The 14,036-nt window shown below is 39.0% G+C and overlaps 1 protein-coding gene across 1 annotated transcript in view; it reads left to right on the top strand.

Annotated features, from left to right (window-relative positions):
• The window catches only part of LOC149316969 (GPI ethanolamine phosphate transferase 1-like), a 92,902-nt gene that overhangs the window by 3,871 nt on the left and 74,995 nt on the right, over positions 1–14,036 (top strand). The window contains exons 4-9 of the mRNA XM_089516601.1: positions 1,734–1,832; positions 6,233–6,339; positions 6,830–6,954; positions 8,297–8,427; positions 10,762–10,878; positions 13,562–13,602. Of these exons, the coding sequence (XP_089372727.1) occupies positions 1,734–1,832; positions 6,233–6,339; positions 6,830–6,954; positions 8,297–8,427; positions 10,762–10,878; positions 13,562–13,602 (620 nt within the window). The remainder of the gene's footprint in view (positions 1–1,733; positions 1,833–6,232; positions 6,340–6,829; positions 6,955–8,296; positions 8,428–10,761; positions 10,879–13,561; positions 13,603–14,036) is intronic.

Genomic DNA, 14,036 nt, shown 5'->3' with positions numbered 1-14,036 from the left:
GCCTGGAAAGGGGTGTCCTTGGGGCTTCAAGCCCCAAGGACACCCCGCGGCGGTGGGGAGGAGAAAGGGGCCGCTTGGCCCCTTTCTCCTTTGGTCCGCTGGGCGCAGCCGTGTGAAGGCTGCGCCCAGTGGACCAAACCAGGAAGGAGCTCCGAAACGGAGCTCCTTCCGGGATCGCGGAAAGGGCGCCCTAGGCGCCCTGCCGCGTCCCCAATACGTCACAACCGCGCCTCCTCGTTTGAAGGCGGCGCGGCCGTGACGTAACAATGACGGCGGCCGTGTGGAACGGCCGCCGCTATTTTGTGTGCGCACAGCGTGCACTAGGGTTAGGGCGGTGCAGAAGCACCGCCCCGTCTTAACCCTAGTACGTGCTCCGCGCGTACTTTTAAGCCCGTGTGTAATGGGCCTTAGTTTCTATGTACTTATTTACTGTAGCATACGTTAAGATCCAGCACTTTCAAATGAATGTAAAAATAAAAAAGGAAGAGTAAGGTTTACAGGTCTGTGGGGTGAAGCAGATGGGCAAAATCTGCAGCCAATCCTGCCCTGATCGCTTTGGGACTGCGTTGGCCGGATGCCATAGGCCTGACACTGGCTGCTGCCGTGGATCTAAATGGACTGCTAGCAAGACTGTTTTTGTTTTTTTGTTGTTTTTGTTTTTACTTTTTTTCCAGCCAGGTTAAGGCCACTTTAGGCAGCCTTGGTTCAGCTTTAGGGTGGTTTTGGGGTGTGTGTCATACTGTATAAACACTATGCCAGCACAGTCCAAAGCCAGCACTTTTTGCCTATTTTATATTTTATAAATTGAATGTAACTGTGTTTTGATGTAAACCGCTTTGATCATTGGAAAAGCGGTATATAAATAAAGCCTTATTATTATTATTATTATTATTATTATTATTATTATTAATGTTACTCTTTTAAGATTACTTAAGCTCATTCAAATTTATTTCAGCCTGGTAGAAAGTTGTCAAATATCTATTATTATTTTTTATTTTTTAAAATGGTATCAGAAGGTTATGGATGCTTTTATATATGTTCATTTTGCAGAGGTTAAATGATTGGAATATGCACTCACAATGTGAAGTAGTGAATTTTTACAGTACATTCACAGCAGAGCCCAGTGCATAGCTACTGAAATAGTAGATGCCACTAACTTCAGTGGGACTTATATTTGCAGATTTGTGTATATTACCAGTTTAATATGTGCATTTGGGAAAGAGGAGTAAACTTTAACTTTCATAAGTGCTTGAGAAAAGGCAAATAAAATTTGATCATACCCTCAAGGTGTTACATTGGGTATTTGCTTGGATTTACTGGGGGAATAAAGTGAGTAAGAGGAATAATCTAGTCTTTTAAAAAAATATCACCATAAATGTTTTGAATAACATTTCCATTAATTAGTGCACCTGAATGCTGCTTGATACATGAGAATTTTCAGCTTATGTTCTAACACCTCTATGTAGGAAAGTTGCACACATGGTCTAATATGGGATAAGTGCCTGCCTGCCTGTTTTTTCTTTGTTTGTTTGTTTGTTTGTTTGAATGTGTACATGTTTGGCTGTTGCAACCAACTGTGGCTTACAATTGTATGCATATCTTGTAAAACTGCCTGATTCACTTTTCCCAAATGCCTGTGCTGCCTTTGTACCTCTGTCACAGTAGAGCCAGATCTGACAGTATTCCCTTTAGAAAAACACATTAGTAAGAAGACTGTATCTTTTGACTAACAGGATGGAAAGAAAACCCAGTGGAATTTGATTCTCTTTTCAATGAAAGTAAATATACATGGAGCTGGGGAAGTCCAGATATTCTTCCTATGTTTGCAAAAGGTGAGTATATTTTAGTTTTACTAATGATTTGTTTACAAAGCTATGCTATAAAATGAAATAACTGAAGGAAGTGCTTTAAATTTGCACATCCCATAAAAATGTTATCCCATATGTTTATGTCATTGTTCAAAGTGTATTTGCTTTGCTTTGCTTTGCTTAGGTTTCAGTAAACCTACATTACCTCATGCCCTTCTTTATCATGTTATGCTGTAGAGTCAGCCATGCTGGCAAGGATTTTGCTTTTGTGTTTTTTAAATGCACTCTAATTACAAAATGTCCATTCCTATATTGTTCTTTTGCATCTGACAAATTTTGACATAATTAACTTATAAATTGCTGACTGTGAATGGGTTACATTAAGGAAATTATATTAGATATTGTTGTTGTGTGCCTTCAAGTCGTTTCCAACTTATGGCGCCTGTAATAGCAATAGCAAGTACATTTCTATACTGCTTATCAGTGCACTTAAGCACTCTCTAAGTGGTTTAGAATGTGTAAGCCAATTAAGGCAAGCCTATCATAGATTTTTCTTGGCACGTTTCTTCAGAGGAGGTTTACCATTGTCTTCCTCTGAGGCTGAGAGAATGTGACTTGCCCAAGGACACCCAGTGACTTTCCATGGCCAAGCTGGGAATCAAATCTCGGTCTCCAGAGTTGTAGTTCAACATTCAAACCACTATGCCATGCTGGCTCTCATGTTATATACTGTAGGCTGATTTTTTTTTTTACTATACCCATTACCATCAGTTTTTTCCATCTCCCCTTGTTAAACATAAAACCTGAGGAAGAATTCTGTGAAATTCAGATGTTAGTTCATTGTTCTGTGATTTATTAAAAGATAAATTCATATTATGTTACTCTTATGGGTTAGAATGTAGAATATAAATCCTTGAAATGTAAATATGCCAGACAAAGCATATTTCTTTACTGATTAAAATATTTCTATCTTATCTCTCTATTCAGAGATCCCAGGGTGGTATGCAATAAAACCAATGTAACAAATTTAAAACACTGTGAACGATAAAAATAATTTTAAAAGGTTAAAAGTATACTAAACAATGAATTGGTTAAAAGTAAAGATTGAAACAGTTAAAATAGTGTAAAACAATGTACATGTGCGGCTTTTTGAGAAACCATTTAGGCTGAAGAATCTTTAGTGAATAATAATCACATTTTCAGTAGCTGAACAGTGAAACAACAGTATTGGTACCAATTGGGTTTGTAAGGGGAGGATGTTCCCTACGTGAGGTGCGACAGGAGAACAGGCCTCCTCCCACATTCTCACAGCATTTTGACCTGACTGATGGGACATAGAGGAGGTCCCTTCCAGATGACCTTAAATTTCAGGCAAGTGCTTATAGAAAGAGATGCTCCTTCAAATATGGATTAATACCTGTGAGCTTATTATAGATTCATCTGAAAGGAATCTCATCTGATTGGCTTTCAGAAGGACTGCAGTTGTGCTTTAGAGACCTAAGTGTACACAGAGTGAAACTCTTCTAGGAGATGGTAGTGATAAATGGGGAATCCTTGGGCCGTGTAAATGGTGCAGAAGAACCCTGGGGAGAAGAAAATACATAGCTAGAATACACACTGTTCTAGCTACATTTGAAGTCTATGAGCCAAAGTAATGTGATAAACTTCAGTGCATCTTCCCAGATATATCAATTTACAGCTGAGTGATTGGGTTTAAATGTGACAGTAGCAATACTGTCATTGAATCTTGTCATTTTAAGTAAGTGAAACTTCCTCCTTTCTTAATAACATCTGTTAAAATGTCACTGTGCCTTTTCTGTTAAGCTCAGAATATTCCATCGTTTCTTTTTGTAGCACCTCTGTAACAAACTGGGAAGGGCAGAACAGGATAGGTAAATATAATCCCTGCCACCTTTTTTTAGAATATTCTTCTCTTGTAGATTATATTTTTTTTGAGACAAGGGTGAGCAATAATAGCTATTTTTGTGGTCTCCACCACGTTTTTGTGCTACTGCTGCAGAAGGAGCACAACCTGTCTTCCTCTTGTGGTAGAGCGCTATAATGCAGGAAGATACTCTGATGGCAGCTTTGGCAATGGTGAGGATGGCTATGAGAGGAGGAAAAGGAGGATGGACTCCCCCAAGAGTGGCCAATATGACATCCAAACCAAGAGGCTACCTATATCTGCCTTACACCATGAGTGTCTTGAGAAAGAGAGAGATCTCTAGAATTGCAGTTATTTAACTTTACACATTTTCCTATTGCCATTACCTTGGTGGGACACCTTCAGTGGTTTAGTTGTCATCCCATTGTATCACAGTATTGAGTTGCAATATGGCTTCCACCTTGAAGAGATTACCACAAAATTTCAACTTTTGGCTCAGTCCATAGCTCTTCTTCATGTGCAAAACCCAATATGGGTCAATATCATTAGTTGTGTTAGATCACCAAAATTCTGTCAGATTCTCACTGGTTGGCGATAACAGCAGGAGTTTGTAGATCAGATGAAAACTCTTGTGAGCCACATTTGACTGATGGAACAGAGGATCCTGTTTCCATTGGTGACATAAATAGTTAGAAATTATGTCAGGCTACGTTTAGATACCTTCTGCAGAGTTCTGTCTCTCTTCAAAACGATTTTGGTTGCATTGTTGTTATTATGTGCCATTAAGTTGGCTTTGACTTAGGGTGAGTCTCTGAATGAGAGGCCTCTTAAGAGACCTGGTCATCAACAGCCCATCCTTAGGCCCTGCAAACTCAGGGCTCTATCTTCCTTGACTGAATCAATCCACCTGTACTGAAGTTGTTGTCAGTGCAACTGCTGGGGTCCAACAACCCTTGTCAGAAACTCAAACGAGTCCTGGGATTAAAGCAGACCCTTGTAGCAGAGCTGGCAAATTTCCAGAAGCCGAAGCGTGGCTCCCAGAGTCCAATTGGGATGACAGCAACTGGACGTCTTCCAGGAACTGCAGCAATGCAGGAACCTCCAGGGACACACAGCAAACCGATGCTGTAGCTTCTTCTGATAAACCACCAGAGAAACAAAAGTCCCCAAAGTGCTCTTTATTCACAGTGCTATAATATAAAACTAGATCTCTCAAACTCCACAACATACCAATCCAACTTCTACTTCAAACCCACACCCACCCTTGCAACCCCTGGGTTTATATAGTCTCCAGACCATGTGGTCTCCCAAACCCAGTGAGTTCAGGTGTGTAGCCATGTCATGTGTCTCCTGTGCTATCCAGACACATGTTTCATCATCCATGGCTACGTGCACTTGGACATTGAAATGTCCTTGGCCCAATGAGCATCAGCTGTGGATGACCAGCCTGGCCACTCTGCTGAATGCTCATGGCCAAACACACACACACACACATCAAGCATTTCCCTGTGTGCTGTGTTTTAACCCTTCAAATCCTGACAGTTGTTGTCCTTTTCCATTGCCTTCAGCTTTTCCAGTCGTTATCCTCTTTTTAAATGAGTTATGTTCTCATGTGAGTATGAGAACCTCAGTCTAGTCATCCAAGCTTCTAGAGTGAGTTCAAATCTAATCTGCTCTACAAGATACATGCTCTCTAAGATGACATTTTTTCTTTGACTAACTACTTTCTTTTCTTTCTCCCATCTTTTCTTTTTGGAGTTTATCAGACAAGGGAAATTGGAAGTATAATCCAATGGCAATCTGAACGCAATCATGGGGTTTCATGTTATTCCGTGATAGACTACCACACGCAAATTTGGTCAATGGCATGCTATTTTTGGGCAATGGGAAGCCAGTTGGAATGCAATGAGCATTCACATAATTTCGCTAAACTAGCGACATTATGTGAATGCATTCTGGCCCCACTTTCTTTTCATTCGAAATTAAGAGAAATTCCTCACGTGTGATAAATTCCTTAGTTCCTGTAAACCATAGGACATGCTAGAGCCTGACAGAATTCTGTGTTGCTTAGAGTGTTCTTTTCTTCTTCTTTTACTTTTCTGGCTCTGATATAGTCCTGTGTGTTTTTGAACAATTTTACTGATTACTCTCCCCTATATATTGCTGCTTTATTGATACTGGTTTTCTTTTCCTTCAGGTACCTAGTTTTTGTTAGGATTATGATGTTCTCCCTCCTTTCAAATGAAATATATTTTCATTGAGATGTTTATCTTCAGATAATAATGTATTGCCTATTAGTGCTGGTTAAATTACTGGACTAACAGTGATAGAAACATACATGTGGTAATAGGAGTAATTCAGCTATAACCTGATATATGAATGTATCTTCACATACTATTATTTATACTGTATGATATTTCTTCTCTTTATAAAAAGCTACTCTTTCTTTCCTTTCCTTTATCTCTATCTCTATGTCTCTGTGTATAAGAATACAGGGTTTTTATATTTGGAAACTAAAGTCTTCACTACTTTGTTGCAGGTGCCACTGGGGATCATGTCTATATCAATTGTTATAAAGCTGAAAGGGAAGATTTTGCAGCAGAAGATGCAACTGTGCTAGACACTTGGGTTTTTGATCACGTTAAGGTTTGTGTGTCCATAGTATAGGAACATACTATAGCAACAGAATATTTTCTGCCCTGTTACAGTATATAAGCCACAGTAGACTGGTGCCTAGTTTAGGTTTCATTCATTCTCCAGATGCAGTACTTCCTTTTTTCCTCTAGAGAGAGGTGGGGAGGAAGGAAGAGAAAGAGAGAGAGGGGGGTGGGATGGGGTGGCAGGTAGCTATTTCTTTGTGTAGAATGCACACACAGGCTTCTTCCGGGGAGTGCTCTCACATGCCCTTTGCTTCTGCCAAGCTTCTGGAAGCTTTTAGGTCAGAGATGTTTAGCTTGCTCCATTCTTGTTGAGGGCACAGGTAACCCAAGCTAAGGTCATGTGTTAAACCTGCTTCGGTAATGTCATTGACACCAACCCCTTTAGTTTTTCATACAGAAGTGAATGGAGCATACCTATCAGCAGCAGAATTTAACCAAACTAATAGGGTAACTTTTAACTGACTTTTCTGATCTAGGATTTCTTCAACTTGGCTAGAAACAACGAAACCTTGTTTTCTAAACTGCATGAGCCAAAAATAGTTTTCTTCCTGCACTTACTAGGAATAGATACCAATGGGCATGCTCACCGGCCTCATTCAAGGTACTCTGTGTCAATTTATTATTGGAAATGTAATAAAAAATTTAGTGTGCACCAGCCAAAGCTAAGCAATGTTAAGTACTCTTGAGTATTGATGGGACAGAGTTCAACATATAACTCACTGATGTATTGAAATAAATGGTGTTTATAAGTACATAATTAAGATTAACTCATACTTTTGTGTGATTTCTGAAAAATAACTTTTGTTTCATCCATGTCCCTTACGATGAATACATTTACACTGCAGTGAGATCTGGATTCTTTTCTTTCTGGAAAAGTAGGTTAACTAATAGGAAAACCATAGAATTATAGAATGTTAGAGTTGGAAGGGCCACAAGGACCATCTAGGTCAGTCACCTGCCATACAGGAATATGTACCTAAAGCTTAAAGATAGCCACTCAACCTTTGTTTAAAGACCTCCAAAGAAGGAGAGTCCATCACCCATTGAGGCAATTCATTCCACTGTTGCAACAGCTCTTATAGTAAAAAAGGTCTTCCCAATGTTTAGTTGGAATCTCTTTGCTTGTATTTGAATTCATTGATTCTTGTTCTAGTCTTTGAAGTGTCAAAAAAAAAGTTCACTCCATGTTTCCAGCATTCTGTTTCAAGCTTTTGTCATGGCCTTTCTAAGCAAGCACAGCTGGAAACTTCTACAGGTTCACAAACTGAAAAGCTAGGATCCAAATGTACCATATGAATTCAACATAGGTCGACCTCATGTGTAAATCTAGAGCAGGTTTGGGGGCCAAAAATACGGATTTTGATATGACACATGGATAAGTCGAGGGTAAAACCTACGGGCATGTAACAAAGGATCTAAAGGATGAAGCAAAGGAAAACAGTGCCAAAGAAAAATTCCAGCAGATATAACTGTGCTCATTCCAAAGTTGGATGCATGAGAGAGTAGAGGGAGGTTAGTGCTTCCCGGACAGATTACTTGCCTTTCTCTAGGAGATGGTTCCTTTTGTTACAAGAGTTTCTAGACTAATACATGAGTATATATATTATATGGTATGTAAGATTTCAAGTATTTTGTGATAGAGCATGAAAGGGAGTGAAGCACAGGAAAGGAATGAAATGAAACTCCCTGTTCTACAAGTACACAGAGGAAGGCAACTGTATCTGCTACTATTGGGGAGCAAATCCATTCTTGATTTTACCATTGGTTTTTACACACCAACTTCTCCTTGTGCTGGACTTTATTCCTTCAAATATTTGGCACAAAGACATCTCCTGTTTGATTTAGAGCAACTATGGGAGGAATGGCAGTAACATTCAAGATTATATGAACTTGTAAATTCACTGTTGTAATCCTGTCAAAAACATGTCTTTTTTCCTTTATAGGGAATACAAGAATAACATCAGGACAGTTGATGAAGGTATAAAAGAAATTGTTTCAGTGATGGAGGATTTTTATGGAAATGATGGCAACACAGCTTTTATCTTGACTTCTGACCATGGAATGACAGATTGGGGTGAGTCCTTTTATATTGTTGTCACATAGTAATTTGGGTTAGCAAACAAACAAATAAACAAACACTGGTTGGGTATCATTTTGTTGTGTATTCCCTTTTCTCTGAAAGGTGGGGAATTGTTGAAGATTAGCTTTCTTTTACAGACAAGAACACTGCAGTATGATTATAATTATTGCTTTCTTTATTTCCAAGCTGTTTATTCAGAGCAGGTATTCTTGATCTGTAGAAGTGCAAAATGTGCCAGCAGGTTCATCCCTACCACTAGATAAAATGAAGTGGTTGCCTTAGGTAGCATATTCTAGGGTGGCAGTCTTCTGTTTTTTCTTCTTATCCTAGTAGCCACTTCCCTTGTTGAAAGCTGGCCATATGTTGTTCTTGTGGCCTATTTTACACCCCCTAAAACAGCCTGCTGTCCTTAGGTGCAGTCAGGGAAGGAGGCACTATCCTATTGGGAAATGCCAAAACAACATAGTGGTCATTATTGTGGTTATTACAGATACATAAAATGCACTGACCTAATGTAATGTATCTGCTTTAAACTAAACTCTCCAAAAATGAGATTATAAACCATTAAATTAGATTACACTACTGAGCAAACAGATAGTAACAGGCCTTTGGTTAGCATCCTGTTACTGACTTACATGTATGTAAGTTCCTTTTTGGATAGGACATAAAGGGCTATTCTCTTGCTTTTGCACCCTGTAAAAAATCTCACATTCCTGGTAACTGTCAAACCCCAGAAAAGACTGCTGCTCTTTCTTACTGGAGGGAAAAGGGAGGGAGGTTCAGTAGTTCAGACCGTAAAGATATAGCTGCTCTGAGCTCCTGGGAAAAAGGGACAGGCAGGTGCACTCCATTAGAGAGTACATTTTCCCTTCTCCAATTGCCGCCCCGCCATCTTTGCTAAGACCAACTGCTTCTCTGTTGTCTGAATCACCTCCTTTCTTCCTTTTCCCACTGGTGATAGTAGTAGAGGCCACTCTCAGGGCTTGACAGTTCCTAGGTGGTGGGAAGACACAGAACTGTGCACACAGAACTACACACACATGTAGGATCTCAGCCTAGGGGTAATAAATGTACATGGCAAAGTGCTGGTTAAAAAACCCCCAATGGTAATTCAAAAATGGATATTTGGTGGAAAAGAGTGTGGGACTTTTGACTAATGGGGAAACTCTCCTATACAATGAGAAAGTGTAATAGACACAAGAGACAGGACACATTCTATGACGATTGGTCAGATTTTTTTTAATATATTAACAATTACTTGCCATGATTGCAACCTCCAGCTGCTCAAGTGGACCTATGGAAAGATACATTGTGTCTTGATTCCCCTTCCAAAGATGATATTTCAACATTTATTTAGAATATTCTCTAGTACAGCGCGCCCGCATCATATGCGGGCGCGCTTTACGCAGACTTGAGCTTACACGCTCAAGCTGGGGGCGCGCGCAGGGCAGAAGGGGCGGTGTGTCCCATTCAATTGAATGGGTGCGCACGCCTGTTGCGCCCTGCGCGCCACCGCACTGCCGCGCCGCCGTGCACAAGCCCCATTGTTTCCAATGGGGCTTGAGCATAGGCGGAATTCGCCTTATGCGGAGACATCCGGAACAGATCCCCGCGTAAGGAGAGGGCCGACTGTACTCAGTTTGTCTTGTACTTAGTTTTTTGTGGGTTGTTTGGGCTATGTGGCCATGTTCTAGAAGAATTGATTCCTGACTTTTGCCTCCATCTGTGGCTGGCATTTTTAGTTGAAGATGTCAGCCACAGATGGAAGCAAAAGGTCAAGAATCAACTCTTCTAGAACATGGCCACATAGCCCAAAAAACCCACAAAAAACTATGGATGCTGGCCATGAAAGCCTTCGATTTCACTTCGTCTCGTACTATTGTTAATTGTTTTTTGTTAAATTTTCTTCTGTGTATGGTTGATGTCATCTTAATCTACTCCATTGTCTCTTTCCCCCCTCATAACAAAAACTGAATAATAATTTAATTTTTTTTAATTTAAAATAATTTAACTTTTTAAAAAATCCATGGTGATGGTATTTGGGAACAGTCAGTAATGCTTGTTTGTTTGTTTTTTTTGGTAAGGAAATGTGGTGTTTACCATAACTACAGACTCATAAGGACTGTTAGGTATGATTGGTTTTACCATTAACCTCATCTTGAGGTTGTTCAATGGGTAGAATATTTAAAAATATTCTGAAAGATACCACTTTATGCTTGCCACTCTAGACGATGAGGAGTAGGGGCCTGGTGTTAAGAAAGCCAACTATTTATTGGCTGCTAAGAAGACCACTGGTTAACTTAGATTTGGTTTCTTCCATATTTTCAGGAACACATGGTGCTGGCCATCCATCAGAGACTTTAACACCGCTAATTGCTTGGGGGGCAGGAATAAAATACCCACAGAGAGTTGATTCACAACAATTTGAGGATGTCTTTTTAAAAGGTAAATAATATTACAGGTGCAGATTATCGATTTCCTATACACTTTTAAAATATAAAGTGATTTGAATTTTTCATCATGTAGTTACGATGTATTGATTTATTTCTCAAAAAATAGTGGAGAGTGAAGGCTATTGAAAACCATGCAAGTCACTGTATGCAACTCAACACCAAAGATATGAATGAATTTCTCACTGTCACTACACTCACTGTTTATTACAAATACAATCAGTTCAAGCAGTGTAGTAATAATAATAATAATAATAATAATAATAATAATAACAAAGTAGTTAATTTCCTACCTTTTCCTCAGTTTGGAACTCAAGACAGCTTACAAAAATTAAATCAAACACAGGTAAACATTAACAGAATGCAAATTTTAAAAGCAATTAAACCATCATAAAATTTGAAACCAATTAAAACAAATTAGAACAACAACAACCAGTAAAAGTCCAGCATATTATATAAAGCCTGTTTACCCTGAAAAATCAATTCTTAAAGGCCTGCTGGGGAAGAAAAGGGTTTTACTTGCTTGCAGAAAGATACAGTGCATCCACATCATATGCGGGCACCCTATATGCGGCTTTCAGCTTATGCTGAAAGCTGCATAACAAGCAGGAAATGGTGCGTCCACTGCCGCTCCCAAGCTCCATTAGTTTCAGTGGGGCTCAAGCATACATGGAATTTGTCTTATGTGGGGGGTGGTGGTGTCCAGAACGGATCCCCCATGTAAGACAAGGGCACACTGTAGTAAGGAAAATACTAGCCTAGCCTCCAATTCTGACTAGTCAATAAGTAAATCAAGCTGCTTGTAACTAAAGAATGAAGATCAGGCCCAAAGCTACACAAAAGGCTAAACTTGTAAGAATGCCATTTAACTGACAAGCACATAATTCACCATCAGGTCTCCAATCAGCTCTGGTATTAACTCACTGTTGACACAGCAGATCAGTGAATGTGCAGACACCAAGGAGATACCGTTGACTTGTATTCTGAGAGGAGTCACAATGATATTAGGTGTTGAGGTCTTGGATCAGCCTTTGAAGTCAATTAACCTCTGAAGTAAATTTAGGAAAGTGGATATAAATGATCATATATGCGGTTGAATTAAAAGGCACATGTAGTTAGATTCAATTTTAAAAGTGATAAACCAGTGCATATTACATTAAGAAACAAGAGTGCATAATCAGGCTCTTTTTTAACAGGTAAACACACAGCTAATCTATATGAAGTGATCCTCAAGATGCACTCTTAGGAATGTAAGAACTAGTTTGCAGGATCAGAATGAATCCTTTGCCTGGAATTATGTTTTTACTTCAGACAATACTTGGTTTGACAACTGATGTATCATTTATTTTAAACAATTGCAAGGGGATGAGCCCAGGTTCATATGGCTGGAGAAAGCCACAGGTTAAATACAAAGTGAAGAACAAGTTAAAGAATATGGGGCTCAACAGACCACCCTATGCCGGATTGGGGCCTCAGCAACTGCACGCTGTGGCCCTGATCTGGCCTTTCCATGGCGCAAAAAGAAGTCACAAAAAGCTGCTCCTTTTCACGCTGCTAAAAGGTTGCCCTAGCTGCGTTGGCGGCAGCTTTTCAGTGCTCCTTTGGCACAGTGTGTTTAAATGCTGCACCAATGGAGCACAGTGATGCCCTCGACGTGCAGTTGGGCACATGGTGTGATGCTGGCATGGGGACAACTGGCATGCATATGCCATGCCCCCATGCTGGAGTATAACGCTGGTCTGTACAGGCTCTATATGATAAAATTCGTTAAGAAGTTTGGTTACAATATACAGACAAATTAATGGGAAAAATTGTGGTTAAACAGATTGAAATTTATATGTTATAATTTTGAAAGAGAGTTTCTTTCAAAATATGTATTATTGATATATGATGTTAGAAAAGTTGTCTAGAATGTATAAAGATGCTTCTAATGTGTGCTGGATGTATGAGTAATATGAAGGGAAAAACTTTGGACTCAAATACATGTATTGATGCAGAAGATCCTAACAATTAATATTCAATTAAATTTGGAACTTTTGGTGGGACTGGTGGATGTGCAGAGGGAAAAGAGCTATGGAAGATTATGCCAGTATATAAACACATAATGGTTACATGTATTAAAATGGAAGAATTAATACTACCCATTATGGAGGATTGGTTATTGATGCTCATAAATTTAGTAGTAATAGACAAATTGTATGGTTTGATTAGAGAAAAGTTTTTAGGGATATTTCTTAAAAACTGAAAACCCCTTACAAGACTTTTTGGAAATGACTTAGTAATATTCGTTTTTGCTGATTAGAAACAATGTGTTAGTAAAAGAAAGGAATATGTTCTAAGTTTTAGAGAGAGACGTATGAGTACATATAACCTCTGAAAAGAACATTGGACTCTACTCCACTCCTTTCTTTTTCTTTCCCTTTCTTTCTATTTCTTTTATAATTTCTTTAATTTTTAATTTATTCTTATAATTCATAATAAAGATACATTGCAAAGATAAATAGCTTCAATTTTTGTTCTGAAAACTAAGATGTGAATACTTTGAGTAGGGGGGAAACATTATACAGTTTAAAATAGTGACTGTTCATTTTGTACCAGATGCTCTCCTCCCTTCTGGTTTTCTTACAATTAGGCTTGTATCACAAACTGGAATTTTTTTCTCTGTTATCTTTTTACAGATTGGAAGTTAGAGAGCCTGAAGCGGCAAGATGTCAACCAGGTACCTAGCTGTATCTAGTTCACAGTTTATTAACATTTCATTTTTATTTAGGCTACAGAGAAGACACACAGGTAGCAGAATAATTTATAGAATACTATTGGAATTTTTTTTACATTCCCACTTGAGTTCTACAGCCAAATATTCTGTAGATTTATTCAGCATTCACTGTACCTTAAACATGGTAAAGATAATAGAAGTGTGCTGGGGTGGTGGCCAAGCTGTCCCTTTCTTTTGCAAGTAAATTCTCCCTTTTTGCAAACAAATACGTGCACCCTCTGTTTTTACTCATGATATAAAGTTGGAGTTAACTCTAATCAGAATTTCACTTAAAGCCTTAATTTGCAACCAGAATCTCAAGTGGCTTTGAAAATCCTATTAATATGGCAATTTTCCATTAGGTGAAGGGACATTATCTGTTAGGATCTTTCATTTGC

The sequence above is a fragment of the Sceloporus occidentalis genome, unplaced genomic scaffold (assembly GCF_023333645.1).
Source record: "Sceloporus occidentalis isolate IW3139 unplaced genomic scaffold, rSceOcc1.0.p SCAF_3, whole genome shotgun sequence".
Taxonomy (NCBI): Eukaryota; Metazoa; Chordata; class Lepidosauria; order Squamata; family Phrynosomatidae; genus Sceloporus; species Sceloporus occidentalis.
Note: the sequence above shows the minus strand (reverse complement) of the source record. Positions and strands in the feature narration are given on the sequence as shown.